The 20426-nt window shown below is 51.7% G+C and overlaps 1 protein-coding gene across 9 annotated transcripts in view; it reads right to left on the bottom strand.

The window, feature by feature from the left end:
* TCOF1 (treacle ribosome biogenesis factor 1) overlaps positions 1 to 20426 on the bottom strand; it is a 38411-nt gene that overhangs the window by 13649 nt on the left and 4336 nt on the right. For 8 of the 9 annotated variants that reach the window (XR_002181148.2, XR_011567750.1, XM_070793852.1 and 5 more), the window contains exons 3-17: positions 19272 to 19420; positions 16554 to 16627; positions 15550 to 15736; positions 14865 to 14938; positions 12950 to 13180; positions 11940 to 12131; positions 11512 to 11745; positions 11148 to 11351; positions 10848 to 11030; positions 10425 to 10679; positions 10142 to 10336; positions 5257 to 5394; positions 4870 to 5055; positions 4535 to 4741; positions 1561 to 1671 (exon numbers count right to left, since the gene is read on the bottom strand). Coding sequence is in view for 7 of the 9 variants with exons in the window: in XM_070793852.1 (XP_070649953.1) it covers positions 1561 to 1671; positions 4535 to 4741; positions 4870 to 5055; positions 5257 to 5394; positions 10142 to 10336; positions 10425 to 10679; positions 10848 to 11030; positions 11148 to 11351; positions 11512 to 11745; positions 11940 to 12131; positions 12950 to 13180; positions 14865 to 14938; positions 15550 to 15736; positions 16554 to 16627; positions 19272 to 19420 (2620 nt within the window). In the remaining 2 variants the exon portion in view is untranslated. The remainder of the gene's footprint in view (positions 1 to 1560; positions 1672 to 4534; positions 4742 to 4869; positions 5056 to 5256; positions 5395 to 10141; positions 10337 to 10424; positions 10680 to 10847; positions 11031 to 11147; positions 11352 to 11511; positions 11746 to 11939; positions 12132 to 12949; positions 13181 to 14864; positions 14939 to 15549; positions 15737 to 16553; positions 16628 to 19271; positions 19421 to 20426) is intronic. The other variant, XM_019965241.2, reaches the window with a different exon arrangement.

Below are 20426 nucleotides of genomic sequence, written 5' to 3'. Positions count from 1 at the left end.
CTCTCAGTGATGGGCTAATAATAAAAACAGTGAAACTCACCAGTAGAGAAGTACTTGATAAATGCATAATAACGATAATAATCATAATTAGAGAGCTGGGGATTAAGGAGCTAAAAACCCCCAAAGTTGGGAGGAGGCTGCAGCTCCCCTGGGCTGTGCCGGCTTCCCTGAATCCTTCTGGGGAATGCTCAAAGCGCTGAATTTTTTTCCTTTTTCTTTTCTAACAGGGACTCCAAAACCTTGAGGACTAACGTACCAATTAAATGGTTCAGTTTAAGCATGATGTTCATTTTAATTGTGTTAGTCCGCCCCCGCAGAGAAGGGAGAAGCGGCCCCCTCCCTCCCAGCTGTTTAGATTCTGCACAGAGAAGGCAGGCTCTGAAAGGCTCCACGGAGAGCCCGAGGGCAGGGCCCGAGCCCCGCTGCCACAGGGAGGGGAGTGTCAGGGCAGGGCCAGGGAGCGAGCAAATACGGACAGCCTGGGTTCTGACACCAGGTCTGTGCCCTTATGACAGCAATGTGATGCCAGGGCAGCTTGTCCAACCTCTCTGGACTTGTTCCTTCCTCCTCAAAATGGTCATAAAAGAAGCACCTTTCCTCATAGGGCTGGTCTGGGGATTAAACAGAAAAATGAAAATATGGGGACCAGCACTGTCCTTGGCCCTCAGGAAGGGGCCAACGGTAGATGGAGTTGTTCACAGTTACTCTTCTAATCTGGGCTATTAAGGAGAGAAAGACAGTGAACACCCCAGCACCACGGGTGTGCATGACACCTGACCCTGCTGATGGACTCATCAGTGTGTGATATGACATTTAAGGGGAGCTGGATAGGGAGACCCCACTCATCCGGCGGTTGGGAACTCCGGCATCTCTGAAGGACCTGGCGGCAGCTTCTAGTACCTTGGGGCTAGGGGAGGACAGAGGGCAGTGCTGGCTGTGGGAAAGGCCTGGGGCTCACACAGAAACCCAGATTCCTGCCAGGTGAACGCCAGCAAGCCTCTGGAGCTGGGGAGATGGGGGACTTGGTTCCGCCCTCAGGGGTGGAGCCAGGGGAGGATGGCTGGCAGCCTGTGAAGATGGGCCGTAGCTTCCTGAGCGAGGTCTGGGACCAGGCCCCCGGGGCTCTGACAGACCCTGCAGAGAAGGCTCCTGGGTCCTAACAGGAAGTGGGGTACACATGGAACCAGGGACCAGTGCCTGCCTCTTCCTGGGCTTCTTACGGGTCATAGGAGTTTGGGAGATCACTCCAGCTTGTTGGGCCTCGATTCCTGACACAGCACGTGCCTCCCGCAGTAAAAGGCTCTCCCTGTCAGGCGGCATGCTGTGTACCTGCGCCTCGGGGCTGTGGGAGCCAACTCTGACCCTCCATTGGCAGGCTCTGCTACCTGCCTCCCAGGGTTATTGTGGAGATGAAAGTGTTAAAAAAAAAGAGAGCTCGGGAAATGGGGAAGTGCTGTAAGTGGGATAGACCTGCCCTCCCCGTGCCCCAGCCCCCGCCATCTCCCAGGCGCATCTGCTCAGCTCTTAGCCTAAGTGCCCTTAGGGACAGGCCCGGCCTACCTGGCTGGATGGCAGGTCCTCATCACTGCTGGTTGAGGACTCCTCTGCTTTCTTCTCCAGGGACGCTGGGGCCAGGGTCTTGCTTGTGGCAGTTTTGGAGCTACCCTCTTTCTGAGGGGACAAGAACATGGTGGGCAAGGGGGCGTTCGTTAGCAGAGAGGAAGCACAACTGAGACCGGTGAGCAACGATCCTCTCTCTCCTGGGAAGATAGCATGACCCCCTTTACACAGTGTGTGCGGCGGGGTGGCCAGCATGCCCCACAGACGCCGGGAACACAGGCCTGCACGCTGCCGATCCTTCCTCCAGAGCTGACTCCAACCGTGAAAGGGATGTGTGAGTCAGGCACTACTAAAACCCAAGGGCAGGCGTGCTGCTGGCGAGGCGTCTGAATGAGAGGTGACAGCCGCCTAGGACAAGGTGGCAGGGGTGAGCCAGAGGCCCCAGCACAGCTCACATCCGGCTGTCACATCCCCAGCTAAAAGCAGGAGCCGGCTGAGAGCAGTTCAACCAGCTGTTATCCTCTCCTGCCAGCCCAAGAATAAATGAGGGGGGCTGGCTGGTGATGGCAGTCAGGAGCCAGAGGAGGACCTAGAGCAGGGACTAAACTGAAAGGTGCTGGTGGCGGAGGGGAGCCCAGGCCAGGGCAGAGGGCAGCTCTGTGCTTCCCCATTGGTGTGAAGGTCCAATTTTTACTACTCAGAAAAGCAGGACCCACACTGCTGGGGCCTCCAGCTTCTTGAACCCACCTGCCAATGCAGGAGAGTTAAGAGACATGGGATTGATCCTTGGGTGGGGAAGGTCCGTTGGAGGAGCGCATGGAGCCCACTCCAGTATCCTTGCCTGGAGAATCCCATGGACAGAGGAGCCTGGTGGGCTACAGCCCATAGTGTTGCAAAGAGTCAGACATGACTTGAGCGACTTAACATGCACAGAATTAATCCATTATTTATTTGGCTATATTGGGTCTTAGTTGCTGCATGTGGGATCTAGTTCCCTGACCACAGGTTGAACCCAGGCCCCAGCACTGGGAGCGCAGAGTCTTAGCCACTGGACCACCAGGGAAGTCCCTGGAGCCTCCAATCTCTCAAGAAAAGCTAGAAGATTCTGATTTGGGCGTGCACTTCCCAGTTTTTCACTGGGTCAACTACAGTGCACACTGCAACAGCCAAGTCCCCGTGTCTTCCTTGCTAACACGACCTGTCTCTGTTCTAGTGGCCCCTACCACAGGCTTTGGAGAGGGTGGCCCTTTGTCCCAGCCAATCTCGGGAACTGCAGGCCCCTCATCAGTGAGTGGCTTTTTTTTTTTTTTTGCAGGGGGAGGGGATGGCAGAGGACAGGTAGAACACATGCCTTAGATCTGGTCAAGGAGCTAAGTGGAGGGGAAGTCAACTGGGGGATTTTCTCTTTAGGAGATGCTGCAGCCCTGCTGTGACAAAGAGGCAGACGAGGCATGGAGAGAGAAGAAATCTGAGTCACCAATGATGCTGAGCTTAAGGGACCACCTTCACAGGAGCCCTACCATGAAACTTCATGCCCTGAGATGACCAACCCCCTTAAGAACCATCTGAGCTCTTGTGAAGTAGCTCTTGTTTTCTCTTGCAGATTAAGATGTCCTGACTGATAGAATAACCTGATTAAAACTTTACAAAAAGCATCACGGTCCAAAACATGGCTAGGACCCTCGTGTCTCATTCTGGCATTTAGGCTCCCATAGATTTTATTGGTAACAAGCAACTAGAAGTGACTGCTGCCTGCAGGACAGCTGGCCTTTGCTGAGCCCACCTGACTTCAAAACCCCTCTCCTTTCCACACTCTCCCATCTCCTCCCTGGGGAGCCTCTCTCCACTTTAGTGTCTAGCGAACCCCAGGTCTTCCTCTAAGCTCAGCTCAGTCATCTCATCCACCCTCTCAGACACTCATTTTCCCAGCTCCATCAGGAACATGCTCCAGTAACCCCGTCACCTTGTCTCGCCCTACAGACTACAAGTTCCTTGAAGGCAGGGCCAACGTCTTTCATGCCTTCATCTCTATCAACAAGACACCATGCTCAGTAGTTGATCTGCTATACCGAAGGCAGAGAGGTTAGTGCTATGAGCACTTACACCTCTTGGTGCTTGTTTACTTGTGAAGAAAACATATATCTAGGAGGGATTAGAGCTCAGCCTGGAGCAGGGATTGCCAGCTTCCCTTAAGGAATGGAAGATCTAGCCACACATGTCCATTAGGTCACAACTGGCTGGAGCCAAAAGTGGCCATCTTTCTAGTTTGCCCTTGTTGCCACCACTCCCTCGGTCCCTCCTGACACCAAGGCTTCATGTCAGCTGCCATCTATCACCTCCACTAGGTCTGCACCACTCTCTGAGCCCTGTGAGTCCTGGAGTCTGTCACCCTGAACTACAGGTTGTAGCCACTCCTACAAGCAGACAGAGGAAAAATCATCCAGATAAAAGTCGGGTCCTCATTCCTTCTCTCTCCCCACTCTCTAGGCTTCACACTGAGCTAGAAGAAGAACTCTCCCTGAGAGATACACATACCAACAGGAGGCCCCAGGCCCCATTGCCTACAGGACGACGGGGTGAGAGATTTGGCTTCCTCCCACCCCCCAGGGCCTCATGGTACCTACACCACATTGAAGCCCCCTCCTGGTTCTCTGACTGGGACATCCTTGAGGGCCTGGCCTGGCCTCCCACTGGGCTGGTGGGACCATGTGCATCGTGGAGGCCTTGGCAGATATGGGAGTACCAAAGCCACCTTTTACTGGGGAGGCCCTGGTTTGGCGAGGGACGGGGGTTATTTGTAGGAGGTTTTACCCAAGGAAACATTGGGGACAGCAGCTGGGGGAAAGGTCCCTGGATGCAGAGCCTAAATCTGGTCTTGCTTCTTCACCTGGCCCTGAGCCCAAGTTTTGACATGGGAGCAGGTGGCAGAAGCTTGGAGGCCTGGCACCACAGCTGCTTCCTCATGAGGCCTCACCTGGGCTGGAGGTGCAGCAGCTGGCACGTCCCCATCACTGTCCGACTCCTCCTCGCTGCTGCTCTCCGAGTCCTCCTCCTGCCTCTTGGCCTGGGTGGCTGGGGGTCCTGCCTTCCCAGGGGGTACCGGGGCAGCCCCTTTCTTGGGGGACGCCTTGGTGGGGGCTGAGGCAGTTCTGACCTGGGGGGTCTTTCCTGAGGGCTTCCCCTGGAGACAAAGAAACAGGATCAGGAAAGGAGGGTTAGGAGACGGCTGGGGCACGTGCAGCTGTGCTGTGGGTGGCTCCTGGTCCAGAGGACAAGCATGGGGCTGCTCTCCGCCCCCCGAGGCCTCACCTGAGGAGGTGCCTCTCCCTCACTGTCCGACTCCTCCTCACTGCTCTCCGAGTCCTCCTGTGAGCCCTTGACAGGCCCCGGCTGGGCCTGGGCTGCTGCAGCTGCTGCCTTCCCCACAGCCGGCACAGACACCTGGCCCCTCCCAGAGACGGCGCTACTCTGGGGGGTTCTCGCTGGTGGTTTTACCTGAATCGGGAGGAGGGAATGGTACTGAGGGAGGAAGAGGAAAGCACGGTTCCCTTTAGGTGAAACCCCACCCAGGGCACAGTTCTGGGGAGGTCACTCCCACCTGTGCGGGACCCTTGTCTAGGCTAGGGCCATTGCACCATTGCTTGGTCCTCCCCTCCATTCCACCCCAGCACCTCTTTTGGCTCTGGTCCTACTCGCCTTGGCTGGGGACCCCACTTTGGCTTGAGCAACAGCAAGGCCCCCCTTTCCAGGAGCTGGTGCTGCTGCTTTGGCTGAAGCCACTCTGGTGGCAGAAGAGTTGGCTTTGGTCTGAGGGGTTTTCACTGAAGTCTTCACCTGGAAGGAGAAAAGGGAATTAATTACATAAAGGACATAAGCAGTTAGCCAAGAATGCCGATTCTGGAGTCAGATGCCAGAGTCTGGATTCTGACTCCTCCAATAACACCTGTATGAACCTGGGCAAACCATTTGACGTCACTGGACTTCACTTTCTTCCTCTGTAAAATGGGAATGAGGAAGGGTGAGGATGAAATGGGAGATACCACAGTGCTTAACACAGTGCTGGCACACAATAAGCACTCACGCGTTACTGTTGTGAGCGCTTTTTCTTCGAGTTAGCTAAGCATAAGACTACCCTGAACAAAGGTTTCCCAGGCTCCCTTTCAGCTAGGTGGCCACGTGATTAGCTAACGAATCTAAGTCAAGCATACATTTGACTTTCTTACACATGTAGAAGATGTGTCTTCTTCCTTCCCGCTGCCTGGAATACTGAGGCAATAGCTGGAGCTCAAGCAGCCATCTTAGTCTATCAGGTAGAAGCCAGGTACTCAGGATGGCAGAACAAAAAGGAAAACCACTGTTGTCTGAGGTTTCTTCAGCTTAACCTAACCTTAACTGATGTCCAAGGAATCCCCTAAAAGTTTATCAGTGTCTCCAGCAAATACAGACCAGAAACTCAAGAGCAACAAAAAGCAAAATCCTTAATAAGAGTGTGAAAGGAAACTTTGCTAATGTGAAATAGGATGAGGGATCTGGCAGCATCTCAAGGCCCATCTCATTCAGAGATGTCATCTGAGCAGAGATATGCCCCATAACTTGGCTTCCCTCATTTATATAAGACCAAGTGAAATTAACATTCATCAATTGAACAAAGAAACCAGTCTAAAGCATAGCCTATGTGTGATGAAGAAAGGAGCTAATCAGCACAGAACTCAAATTATCAGAGGGGAGTAAAGTCTTTGACATAGACTTACAAAAAACAAAAGACACCATGTCTAAGTTGCCCTAGTCAGTAAGTTTAAAAGGATTGAAATCACACAAAATATATTCTATAGCCACAACAGAATTAAACTAAAAATCAACAAAAAACAAATCTGTATTAATTCCATACATTTAGAAATTACCCCACCCTTTTTTTTTTCTGGTGTGTGGCCACGTTGCGTAACATGTGAGATCTTAGTTCCTTAACCTGGGATTGAACCAGCCTCCCTGCAGTGGAAGCACACAGTTTTAACCACTGGACTGCCAGGGAAGTCCCTCAACACACTTCTTTTTTAAGATATTTACTTGTCTGCACTGCATCTCAGCTGCAGCAAGGAGGATCTAGTTCCTTGACCAGGGATTGAACCCAAGCCCCCTGCATTGGGAGTGTAGAGTCTCAGCCATTTGACCAACAGGGAAGTCCCAACCCACTTCTTAATAATCCATGGCTCAAAGAATAAAATTAAAAAGACAGTACTTTAAAATTCATGGGACAAAGCTAATACAGTCCTCAGAGGGAAATTTATTGTGTTAAATGTTTAAATTAGAAAGAAAAATCTAAAATTAAAAAAAAATCTAAGATTCCATCTTAAAAGGCTAGAAAAGGAAGAGCATATCAACTCAAAGTAAGGGAAGAAATAATAAAGATCACTGGAAATTAATGAAATAGAAAACAGGAAAATAAGAGGAAAAAAAAAATCAATGAAGCCAAAAGTTATTCCTTTGAAAAGAATGAAATTTGTAATTCTTTAGTTAAAGTGACCAAGTAATAGGACAGAAGACACAAATTACCAAAAATTATTCCTATGGATATTAAAAGGATATAGAAGAATATTATGAACAAATTTAAGCTAATCAGCTACACAACTGAGATGAAAATGGACAAGTTTCTAGAAGGGCACAAATTATTAACTGTGCACAGGGTATTAAAAGGTACAAAATATAAACTAATTCGAATACACCAACATCAGTTAGAGAAACTGACTGAGTCATTAAAAATCTTCACCCACATACACAAAAAGGCTAGGGCCAGATGGCTTTACTTATAAATTTGAATTGTGTTAAGAAAAGAAATAACACCAGTGCAACACAAACTCTGAGAAAAGAGGTTTTATGAGGCAGGATCACACAATACCAAAGCCAGGCAAAGATATCACAAGGAAACTACAGACCAATATTCTTTGTGAACACAAGACACAAAAATCCTCACAAATAATTCACAAACCAAACTCAGCAACAAATAAAAAAGAGAATGCACTCTGACCAAGATGGATTTATTCCAAGAACGAAAGATTGATTTAATACCCCTAAAACAACTAATGTCATACATATTAACAAAAGAAAAAAAAAATCACTTTCATAAAGAAAAAGCACTTGACAAAAAGCTAACTCCAATTCATGATAAGAACTCTCAACAGATTAGAAATAGAAGGAAACTTCCTCAATCTGATCAGAAGCATCTATGAAAAACTTAGAGTTAACATCACACAACAGAACGCTTTACTTTTAAGATTAAAATTGAGACAAGGATGTTTGCTCTCACCACTACTATTCAACCTTTTACTGGAGGTTCTAGCCAGGCCAATAAGGCAACAAAAAGAAATAAAAGCTACCTAAATTAGAAAGGAAAAAGTAAAACTGTCCTTAATTTGAAGGCATGATCTGTATATAGAAAATCCTAAGGAGTCTACAAAAGTCACTAGAACTGATAAGCAAGTGTAACAATGTCACAGGACATAAGATCATATACACCACAAATTCAGGCCCAGAAGGCACCACACCACTTATTTGGCCATTCATCAAACACTGAACATCTCTCCCCTGCCTTTCTCACACCAGGGCTATCTTTCTATTCATGGCATTTAAATTACGAATCATCTCCTTTCTGAGTTTCTGGGACATTTGGTTTTCCAGAACCCATCCTCTGACTGTTAATTTGTTTGTTTTGAACTTCAGCTTCCTCAGTGGACAGTTTACTTTCAGCTGGCTGGGTATCTCTGAGCAGATCAATTTCTGACCTCAGCAATGCTGAAAACACTGATTAGAAACCAGTTAATATGTACAGCACTGAGGGAGATGCCAAACAAGTATTATCTCATTTAATCCTCATAATAACCTCACAACAGAGGCAGTTATTACCCTCATCCCTTGGATGAAGGTGAGGAAAAGAAGTTGGCCAGTAAGACTCCTTTTATCAGTCCTGCTTGTTTTAGCAGAGGCTCGTCAGACCTCCTGAAGTTAGGAAAGACAGTTTCGTCTGACAGAGCACCAGGCTATAAGGCTAGGCCCCTGGAGAGGGACTGGCTGCTCTTTTTTTCAACCCAAGAGAATACGATGCCCCCAAATCTGACTATTTGTGTGGCTGGAAAAGTTGCGGTAAAGATGTAGCGGAAGGGGACTTCCCTAGCGAGCCAGTGGTTAAGACACTGCGCTTCCACTCCAGCGGCATGAGTTTGATCCCTGGTTGGGGAACTAAGACCCCACAGTGCATCTTGGCCAAAAAAACAAAACAAACAGAACCTTAGTAGAAGGAAGTGGGAAAGGCTTTGGAGTCAGGGGCTGGTGGGGCTGGATCAAATTACCAAACAACTCCACTACACTCTAATTTCCTTATCCAGAAACCAAAGCAAATGAACACTGTCTCATGGGACAGGTGGAAGGCTCAAATGCGAAGACTTAAGTGACGTGCTTAAGTGATCAGCACATTGAAACTTTGAAGGCACTAGTCAAATGTGTCTGTAGCTTGAAAAAACAGAATAGAAGCCTATTGAGCTGAGACTCTGGGAAGGCCAAGAATAGCTTAAAATTTCAGTAAAGGAATTACAGGACCTTGGGTCCCACAAGATAACAGTGACAGCAAGACAAAAAAATTCACAGAAATGTGTACTCTGGTACAGGGAAACAAGAAATGACTAATTTGAGTGGTTAGTGAAAAAAAGAGAGACAATTAAAAATAATAAACGGTGGGTGGGTGAGTGAGCAGGGAGTGAGCTATCTTCACTTCTCCCCGCTTTCCCAGTCTGGAAGACAACTCTTGAGTCTGCTCCCTCGAGGGAAATGGATGAGAACTTGCTGTGTGCAAGCCCCTTGGCTGGATGTGACAGGTAAGAGCTCATCAAATTCAACTCTGTGCAGGTCGATTTCCAATTTACTGAAGAATAAACAGAGGCCCTGATGGATTATAGCACTTGCTAGGACGTGGAGCTAGGACTTGAACCCAGGCAGCCCAGCTCCAAACTTCCCACCACTTGCCATTCACATGGTCTTCCCTAGTGAGCCCACCAGAATGCTCTGCTTGGGGAACTCAAAAAAGCCAGGCACTCTCCTGGCTTCCACACAGGCTGGTTTCTCTGCCTGGAAAACTCCACGTCACCTGGCCAACTCTTTCACCCACAGTTTAGGTGCCACTTCATCCAAGAGATCTTCTCTCCTGAAAAGGCCCTAGATACCATCGTCTGCCATGTTCTGGGGCCTAGGCACACACCCTCCATCTCAACCCTGTCATACATGCTGATACAATCTGTGTACACATCCATGTCCCCCATCTAGGCTGGGAACTATGAGAGCCAGGGCCTAAGGAGCCCCAGACAGGATGGACCTGGCAGACGGAGTACTCAACAGAGCTGGTGTAAAAAGAAATCTCAGTGGGAGCTCAAAAGGCGATGAAGGAGACCCTGGAGCTCAACCCTGCAGTTCTTACAGGCAGAGGAGATGAGTGGAAAGTGCAGAATGAGGCTGAGCTGAGGGTGCCGCTCAGGCTTCTGCATACCAGGGGCAAAGGCAGCCCGGGTTAGCCCATCCTCAGCCCTGTCCCAGGCCTCACCTGTGCGGGAGTTGCAGCCGCTTCCTCATTGTCCGACTCCTCACTGCTTTCTGAGTCTTCCTGCACCTCAGCCTTGACCTGTGCCACTGCAGGTCCTGCCTTCCCAGGGGGCCCTGGGGTGGTCCCTTTTCCTGAGGGCCCCTTGGTGGGTGGTGAGGCAGCTTTCACTGGGAGGGTCTTCCCTATAGACTTCATCTGGAATGACACAGAAGAGAGGCCTATCACAGGGGCCAAAGGACCAATGAGGGCCAGCCCTGACCCAGCCAAATGAACTTGGTCTCACCTGTCCCCCTGCTGCAGCAGGAGCTGTCTCCTCCTCGCTCTCGGACTCCTCGCTGCTTGAAGAGTCCTCCCCTGGCTTCTGGGTGTGCCTGACTATGGCTGGGGATGACGCGCAGGTGGGCGTACTCACTGCTGCTGCTGTCCGGGGGGCTGGTGTGCCGACTTGCACTGGGGGGACCCTGGCAGATGAGGGTGTAATGGGGGTGCCCTTCCTTGGGGAGGCCTTGATCTGAGAAGTTTTCACAGCTGATTTTGCCTGAGGGGACACACAATTCAGAAGCTCGAGAAGGATCTTGGACTCAGAGCCCCCATGTGCTCAGGGCTGGAGCTCACTGCCATCCTTCGTAGAGCCCCTCATAGAGCTGACTGGTTGGCGGGGGCAGTTAAGAGTCAGGCTGTGCAGCCGCCCCTCCCGAGACCCTACCTGGGCTGGAGTCTTGGCTACAGGAGCTTCATCCTCACTGTCTGATTCCTCCTCACTGCTCTCCGAGTCTTCCTCGGCCCTTTCAACCTTGACCTGGGTGGTTGCAGGCCCGGCCTTCTGAGGGGGCCTCTTGGTGGGACCGGAGGCAGGTCTGATCTGGAGGGCTTTCCCAGAGGACTGTGCCTACAGTGAGACACAGAGATGGAGAGGGTCACCCGGTCCAGGGAGTGGAGGTGGGGGAAGGGGAGGGGGCTTCCGGCACTGAGCAGGAGAGACAAACCTCACAGGCAGAGGACTCACCTGGGCTGAGGTCCCTGCCTTCTGCATCTCCTCCTCGCTGTCTGACTCCTCCTCACTGCTGCTCTCTGAGTCCTCCTGCTTCCCATCCTGGGCGGCCACAGACCTTGCCTTCTGAGGGAGCGCTGGGACCGTGCCCTTTGCCGAGGGTCCTGCACCTGTGACTGAGGCAGCTCTGACCTGAGAGTTTTTCTCCAAGGGCTTTGCCTGGGAGTGACAGAGGACAGGACAGGAGGCTTAGCGGGGAACGTGTGAGGTAAGACAGGAGGGGAGGAAGGCAAACGGAGGTTCTGGAACAGAGGACAAGAGGCCCACAGGGTCTCTGCAGGCGACTCCCAGGGCTGGGCTGGGCATCCTCCAGCCTCACCTGAGCCAGGCTTGTAGTCTGCTGCATGGCCGTGGGCACCTCGCCCTCGCTGTCTGATTCCTTGCTGCTGCTGCTGCTGCTCTCCTCCTCCTCCTGCTTCCTGGGCTGGGCTTGGGTGGCTGCAGGCCCTGCCTTGCCAGGGGATGTTGGAGGGGACCCTTTCTTAGGGAAAAACACCTGGATTTTTGGTGTGGAGGCAGCTTTAACCTGGGGGATCTTCCCAGAGGGTTTTGCCTGGAGAGAGAGAAAGAGAATTAGGGGAGAGAGCCCAGATGGTGGACTCGAGGAAACAGGAGAGCAGATGGGGTCGAAGACCACAGACTCCACGTGGCCCTGTGTGTGGCTGGCGCACGTGGAGTGGGAGAATCAACCCTCAGAAGACTTCCTGGGGTGGGTGCCAGCTCCGGGGCCCTCTCTCCAGGTCCCACCTGCACTGGGGTCTTGACAGCTTGTGTCTCCTCCTCGCTGTCTGACTCCTCGCTGCTGCTCTCCGAGTCCTCCTCTGGCTTCCCTAAGGGCCCTGCCTTCCCAGGGGGTGCTGGGGTGGCCCCTTTCCCAGGGGTCCCCTTGGCAGGACTAGGAGCAACTCTGATTGGGACGGTTTTCTCCAAGGCCTTCACCTGGTAAAAGAGAAAGCATGGTTTGTTCATTTCTTTCTGAAAACTCTCTTGTGATGTCTTAAGAATAAAGCCTGAGCCCTTAGTGAGACTCATGAGACCCCTTGCTTCTCTCCCCACTCCCCGCTTTGACTGACACTCCAGCCAGTGTGACTGACCAGCCAGATGGCCATATCTCCTCATTCCTGGGGCCCTCATACCCCCTGTCCATCTCACCTGACCACCAATGCCTCATCCCCTGGGTACCAGATAAGATACCAGTTCCTTATACTAGTTTTCTGTGATGGCCAGGGTGGATAGGCTCCTCACCTGGGCAGGCTCAGGGCTCTAAGGGCCTTTTACCACCAGTCTGACCCCTCATCCTTGCTGCTCTCTGATTCCAACAGTTTCCCAGTGCCTCTGGTTTTCCCTCAGGACATGCCTAGCTGCAGCTCTGGCCACCCATGCAAGAAGGAGGTCCAGCAGATGGAATAGAGCTGGATTTCTGTTTGCTAACAAGCCATGATTTGGCCTGAGAAGCCAGAGGGCCAGGTAACTAAAACTTCTCAAGTTCCTTCCCAGCAGGACCAGCCGGGACAAAGAGAGCAGCCTGTTTACTAGACAGGGGAACTGAGGGGAAGGGGGTGGTGGGCGGGGTTCTTCCCTTTGGGCAGGAAGGGCAATTTCCAGAATCAGCTGAAGCAGAGTCAGGTGACCTTGCCCTTCGCCTCCCAGAGCCCCGCCTCCCCCTCCTCAAACCCCAGGGCCGGTGTCCTCCGGCAGCGGACGTGCTCTTTACACAGCCGCCCGGGACAGGGGAGCAGGCCTCCCCTGTGCCTCACCTGACTGGGTGTCCCCGCAGGGGCGGCCTCCTCACTCTCGTCGGACTCTTCACTGCTCTCTGAGACCTCTTCTGGCTTCTTGGCCCTGCTGGCTGGGGTCACAGCACCGCCTCTGACTTGGGGTGTCACAACCCCTGCCTTCCCTGGAGTCGGGGCTGCACTTTTTCTCGGAGACTCCTTGACTGCAGTGGCTGAGGCTCTGACCTGCAGTGGTTTTACTGCGGCTTTCGCCTGGAACAAGAGCATGGGATCAGAGAATAACCCTGTCTAGCACAGAGGAGTGTAAGATGCTTCATAGTCTGTAACGCTCTGTCTTAATGTCATCTCGTTCTCAAACAACTCCCTAAGATACCACCTTTACACCCATTTTCTGGAAAAAGACAAAAGGCTCAGAGAGGTTAAACCACTAACGCTGATAGTAAGGGACAGAGCGCTCAACCACAAACCTCCTCTACCACCTGGCACACAGGGCTCAGTGGAGGGGCAGCCTCTCGCAAGCAGGACAGCTCATACTTGTCTACCCCTCCAAATATTAACACAGTGTCTGATCACGGTGGCTACCACAAGGGCCAAGAGGCCAGGACCTGAGCTCTAGTCTTGGCACCAGCCTGCTGAGAGTCCTGGGGCACCCTCCCTCCCTCTCTAGGCTCTGGTCCACTGAAGCTGTGTGTTTGGCTGCTGGCTTCCAGGGCCAGGAGTGTGCCCCTTCCCTTGACAGAGCCTGGAGATGGAAGCCCAGGGTACCTTTATAGCTGGCTGTAGCTAGGGCCCAAAGGTGGGATGGAATGTGAGAAGCAGCCCGCAGTTAGGGCTGCATCTTCAGGGGTTTCTAGCTGAGGTGGAAAGGGAAGGTAGGAAGCGCCATGGGTGCCAGGTCAATTTGATCCCCAAATCCTATCGTTCTCTCTCCCCATCTCTCTGCTGGGTGCCCTGGTGCCAGCTTTCAGCATCTCCTGCCAGCATTACTCCAACAGCCCTCTCAACCATCTCACTGCATTTATGAAGCACCGTCCTCCAACCCAGGCCACAACCAGCGATGTTTTGGAACCATAAATCAGGCCATCTCACCTGTGTGCCTGCAACCCTGCAGTGGCTTCCCACAGCCCCCAGGACAAAACCCAAACTTCTCTCAGTGGTCCTCACGGTCAGGCACCGATCTGGCCCCTGCCTCCCTCGGACTTCATCTTACATCATTTTCCCCTTCATTCATGAAACTGTGGATCACTTTTCCTGAAAAGCATCAAATCTGCTGTGTGTCCATCCCTGCCATGCTGTCCCTCTGCCCACATCGCACCCCTGTTACTGCCCCTCATGGCTTTCTGGATCCTCCGTTCGTACCAACCATCACCACTGCAGTTAAATTTCTGAGGGTCCCTTTCACTCCCCCACGGCAGCAGGAACCTGCCTGCCACTTGGAAGGTGCATGCTAAGGAATAATCTGCAGGGACTCCAGGCCACGGTTCACAGAAGAGACAAGGCCACGGACTTCCTCAGGCAGTGCTGAGACCCAGAACCTCCTCAGCAGCCTGACCCCAGACAGCCACACTCCTGAGCCCATGGCCTTTGCTCGTGCAGCTTTTCCTGCTCAAACACTCATGCCCCGACATGCCCACCCGGTGGAGCCCCCTGTGCGTCAGGCCCTGGTCCCGTGCCGCCTCTCCCAGAAAGTCTGCCCCCACCTCACAGGTAGGATGGTGTCTCTCCCCACCAACTCCAGGCCCTCTTCCTGCCCAGAGCACAGTGAAAATCTGGCTCCCAACCTGCCCAGGCTCAGCCTTCCAGCTCCTGGTCACCCCAAAACACCCACTGAATGGGGAGAGGTGACACTGGTACCACTGGGAGGTGAGGCCTCTGGCCAGGCCCCAGGAGGGTTAGAGGTTTGCAGAAGGCCACTCTGAGGGTGGCTGGCAATTACCTCCAAGTCCGTCTCATCACTCGAGCTGGTGGTATCCTCACTGGAGCTGTCAGCCTGGTCGGCGGATGCCATTCCTGAGGGATAAACAAGGAGGGGACTGAGGGCCAACCCTTTATAGACCTGCCTGCCTCTCGTTGGCACCCTCCATGCCAATTACTCAGGGACAGGTATGAGTACTGCTCCCTCCCCCCATGGAAGACAAACAGCTGAGGGGCATACCACACTCCCCCCACTCTGCTCTTGCACAGCTGAGGGGCTGGTAAGAGGTGTAACAATAGGTCCTGACACACAAGCGCCAGCACCTGGGGGCTTAGAAAACCTTCCCCCATCACAGGGCAGCAGGCAGGGCAAATGCCTATTTTACATGCGATGCAGAGGCAAACCCAGGCCTCAGCTTAGCGTCTAAGCCTCTGTGGAAGGCGCTGGTCCCTACCTGAGAGCAATAAACCAGAAAACGCTCCAACCCCACCCTGGCTGCTCACACTCCCTCAGCCAAGCCTGAGGTGTCCCTGCAGCAGATTCTCTCTCACCCAAGGGAGGGGAAAGTGGCCTGAGGCGGGGGTCCTCGCCGTCATGGAAACAACCGCCTGAATTCCAGAATGTCCCGGGGGCCTGACAAAGCAGTGCCCAGGTCTGCCTCCCCAGCCCGCCCTCGGGCCTGGCCCTAGAGGTTGGGGCTCCTCACCAGGCGTGGTGGCGGTTCTGAGGGCTGACACGCTGCCCTCCTCCTCGGTTTCTGACACCAAGACAGCATTTGCCGAGGGCCCCGATGTCTTCTGGGGTGACTTCCCAGTGAGGAGGTGGGCCACTGCCTTTCCCGGGGCAGGGTGTGTCGTGGAGTTCACCGTCTTGCTGGCTTTCGTGGTCTTTGCCTACAGAGAACAGGAGTGACAGCCACTGGGTATGGTCAGGTGGATAAGAGCACAGACCACATTGGCTCCCACCTCTGCCACTTCCCAGACCCTTGAGCTTGGGCACATGACCTCCCTGAACCTCTGTTTCTTCATCTTTGAAGTTATGGCTTCATCACCAACCTGTGGCCAGTCAAGGGGGGCACTGAAAATGGTACCTCCCCTCGCAGAGGTGTGAACTGAATTACAGTTCTTAGGACACAGCAGTTTTGCTAAGCGGTTAAGTAGCAATTTATTGTGGATGTTATCATGGCCTCGTGATTATTTCTACGTATTTTTTTGCTAATGCTCCAGTCAGTATCATGGACACAGTCCTTTACATGTCTGAGACACTACTTTGAGGATGACCAGAAAATGATATTCTGCCTTCCAAGTAGTTTCCAGTCTAGAAAATGTTTCTCGAGTTTTCAAAGCCACAGGTGTCTTATTTGCTATGGTGTCTCCACTGCCTCACGTAGTACCTGGAACATAACTGTATTGGTAATGACTCGCTGAATGAAGAGCTGAATGCAGGACCGAAGGAGGAAAGGAGCCGTGTACCCCAGGTATGTAAGGTGCCCAACAGCTCACAGCAGTAGGCACCATCACCATCTTACAGACAAAAACCTGAGGCCTGGAGAGGTGCATGGGACACACCCTGATCACACAGCTGGTGACTGAGATCTGAATCCAAGCTGGGCAATTACCCACAACCCAATTCTTCACTGATGCCAGGGAACGTGTCCTACAGGGCACCTCACCTCCCATGGGTGACAGCCTGGAAGATGGTCCCACTCACCTTGGCTTTTTCTTTCACATTTGAAGACGAAACTGTCCCTGTGACTGAGGAGTTGGTAGCTGCTAATCTCGGGGCTGCAAGACACAAATACCCGTTGGGTGAGCCAGACCAGCCTTTTCTCAGGGAAGAAGAAAGGTTTCAGCTCACATAACAATTCAATTTGTATGGCTGCCCGGTGTTGGCGTAAGATTTGAGGCTGAGCCTGGACTGAGGAAGGGCTCAGTGGTGCTCAACCACATCCCCCAGGAGCAAGAGAGGAGAGTGGCGACATGAAAGTCAGCTGACTGCATCCCCAGTGGGGTCCCAACTCCCTGGAGGCTCGAGATACTGAGGGCCCCAGAGGAAAAGGGATTGGCTCCCAGACCTACTGCATACTACCCTGGAGGCCCGAACAACTCCAGGGATGCCATTCCCACAGGCTACCTGCCACACTGCAGCCCCGAATGCCACTTAGCAAGACAGGGGCAGGTCATGCAGCCCCAGGTCCACAGAGATAGCTGCTCGAATTTAAACCATTTCCCAGTGGGTGGGGAGCTGAACTACATGACTGGAATCTTGTTAGATGTCGGTTTCCAGATCCTTGTTGCCTTGATACCAGGATACTGTCTCCTTTGAGTTCAGGTTAGGGAAAGATTTCTAATGTATGCTGTGAAATAAAGAAGATGCTGTTGGGGGCTTCCCTGGTGGTCCAGTGATTAAGAATTCGCTTGCCGATGCTGGGGACACAGGTTCAGTCCCTGGTCCGAGACGATTCCACATGCCACAGAGCACCTAGGCTTATGCACCACAACTACTGAGCCCGTGCCCTACAGCCTGTGCTCTGCAGCGAGAAACCTGTGCAACCAAACAAGAGTAGCCACCCCCTCACCGCAACTAGAGAAAACCTCGAGCACAGCAAGGAAGACCAAAGACAAAGGAATAAATAAAGCCAAGAGAAAACAAGTGTTGATTAGGTTAAAAATACGATGCTGTTGAGAGGAATGACATGATCTAATTCTTTTCCTGACATTTAATTCCATCTCTCTTCATTTTTTTTTCCAATTTATTGGCTGAGCTGGGTCTTTGTTGCTTTTCTCTAGCTGCAGAGAGCAGGGCTACTCTCCAGTTGTGGTGTGTGGGCTTCCCATTGTGGGGGCTTCTCTTGTTGCAAAGCACACGCTCTAGAGCACAGGTTCAACAGTCGTGGTGCACGAGCTTAGCTGCTCCGTGGCATGTGGCATCTTCCCGGCCCAGGGACTGAACCGATGCTTTTTGCACTGGCAGACAGTCTCTACCACTGAGCCACCAGGGAAGCCCTTTGTTGATTTTTAATTATGGAACATCTTAGGCCCATTCATAAGTACCGAGGAAGAGGACTAAGCCACCCAGCCCCAACCATTATCAACTTGTAGCCAATCTTATTTCAACTGCACCCCTCATTCCTCCATCCCCAGTGAGTATTATTCTGAAGAATACACCAGACATTGTATCATGTTGCCCAACAATATTTCAGCAGGTTTCTCTCAATGAGGACTCTTAAAAAGTATCATTGTAATTCCATTATTACAGCTTAAAAAATTCATTAATATTGAGTAACCAGTCAGTAGGCAGTTTTACAGCTTTTGTTTCAAGTAGTTAGTAGGTATGGATGTACGCCTGTACGGATGTCTATCTGAGTGCAGATGCAAAGGGGAGCGTCGTCAGCATCATCAGGCTATTTTCCAGGAGATGCATTTAGGGAGAGGAAAGGGAGCAGGCAAGGGGAACAGGAAACCTCCCACTTCTCTTCTGTATGTTTTTGTAGAGTTCACAGCGAACTTGTTTTGCATTATAATTTTCAAAGATTAAGCAAAGTATAAAATACATATTCAGTATGATCGCCAATATTTGAAAAAACATGCTCAGGAAAAATAAATGGAAGAATAATTTGCCAAATTATACATGGCCAAGAATATGGGTAATTTTCCCCTACCTCTCTCAAAGTCATTTTCACATATTCTATAATGAATATAATGAAGCCTGTATTTCTTTTACAATTAGAAAATATATTTAAAAATTAAGAAGTTACCTTCTATGTAAGTAAAAACCAATACTGCAAAGAAGAACGGTAATTCTTCTGTGGAGCTGTGACCACTGTTGGTTAAAGCACAAACTACCCGGAGAATGGGGGGAGGAGGGGCTGTGACGGCCTCACGGGGGACCCCTGCCAATGCACCGGAACCGGAGTGCCTGGGACAGCGTGCAGGTGCTAGACCTGCTCACTTCAGACGGGCAACTGCTGAAACAGCCCGAGCACACAGGAGAGGGGCCCGCCGGCTGTCGGCTCTGAAATCTCTCTAGCAGCTCTTCTGAAAATGTGGGCTGCTTTTCTGGTTTTACCAGAATTATCTCGAAGGCTTAAACAAATGCAGTTCCTGGACTGGACTGGAGAGGCGACTCGACATGCCTCTAGACTCTAAGAGCCCGTTCATGTTTTTGTTCACCACTGGATTCCTAGCACCTGGGACACAATGTCTGGCCCAGAGGAAGGGCTCAAATCAGACTGAAATAGGTATGTGGGGCTCTTACAACCTTCCCTTTAAAAGGACCTGGTCCTCCGAGGGCTCACGGAGGTGAAGCTGGAGGTGGACTCTCCCTTGGAACAATCCAATATACAACAGCCTGTCCCCGAGAGGTGCAGGGTACTGTACCGAGCCCCCAGCGCAGAAACGGGGCCCTCTCAGCACCCAGGGCTCTTACTGGGTTTGGTGGTTTTGGCTTCTGCCTCCTCCTCTTCCTCCTCCTCTTCTGAGCTTTCTGAGCTGCTGATGGGGTCTGACACACGGCTCCTCTTGGCCTGCAAGGCCGCATCTTCCTCTGCCTTCCGTTTCCGGCCAATCTCCGAAGTTCTGCAGGACAAGGGTGACTGGCAAGCTCAACCAGGGGGCAAGAACAACCCTAGGAGAGTTGAAAAGGAAGACCTCCCACATCCTCCCTGACCCCAAAGAGAAAGTGTATAAAGAGACTTTAAACAGTGATGAAACAGAGTGCAGAAACAATTTCGTGTTGTGCATCTTCACTCATTTCATTGTATTTTTATAGTTTATTCATCTCCAAACACTCAGGAAGGGCGGACAGTATTTTCTAACAGCAGCTAAGAGTCACAGAGCTCTAAGTGCCGGCACTGTATACACTTCACAGAACCATCCAGGCTCCTCCTTCCTTCAGGACTTGTGGCACCCCAGCCACCTCCTCTTGGAAGACTGCCCAGGTCTCTGTTGTCCCTCAGGCCTCAACTGCAGTACAGCCTTCTCGGAGAGGCCCTCCCCGGCCACCACTGTCCTCTAAGATATTCTCTGCCCTGTTTCATTTTCTTCAGAGCACTTTTCTCTCTCCTGCTATTTTACTTACTTCCTACTTGATGCCCCCACTGCATGCCCAGGGAGGGGAGGGCTGGCAGAACCTTTTCCAGCTCACTACAGTACCTAGAGTACCTAGCCTAAGTCTCACGGCTAAGTGACCTGCCCAGAGTCACAGTCTGAGGCTTCTGGGGAGGATAAGCACCCAGAATTTTCAAGCATCACTTCCTCTGAGCCCAGCCTCCTGCCTGAGGGGGTCACTGTCTGTGTGCCACACTCTCCATGTGGGACAGATGTCGCTCTGCCACAGTTTGGGATGTGCTGCCTGGCTCCCTTGTTCCCAGGAAGGCCACTTGTTGGGAAATCTTCTGCAAAAACATATTTCATTTATCACATGTATAGGTTCACTCTGCCTCTCTTCTCCCCGTAGAATGTAACTTTCACAGGTGCAGAGATTTTTTTCTTCCAGTTTGTTTCCAACGACATGGAGAACAGTTCTGTCCCAGAGTAGGCGCTCACTAAACAGAGGCGAGTAGAGAGCTAATGCCTCCATTGG

This window comes from Bos indicus, chromosome 7 (genome assembly GCF_029378745.1).
Source record: "Bos indicus isolate NIAB-ARS_2022 breed Sahiwal x Tharparkar chromosome 7, NIAB-ARS_B.indTharparkar_mat_pri_1.0, whole genome shotgun sequence".
In the NCBI taxonomy this organism is placed as follows: domain Eukaryota; kingdom Metazoa; phylum Chordata; class Mammalia; order Artiodactyla; family Bovidae; genus Bos; species Bos indicus.
The sequence above is the reverse complement of the archived record's forward strand: the minus strand, read 5'-3'. Positions and strand labels throughout refer to the sequence as shown.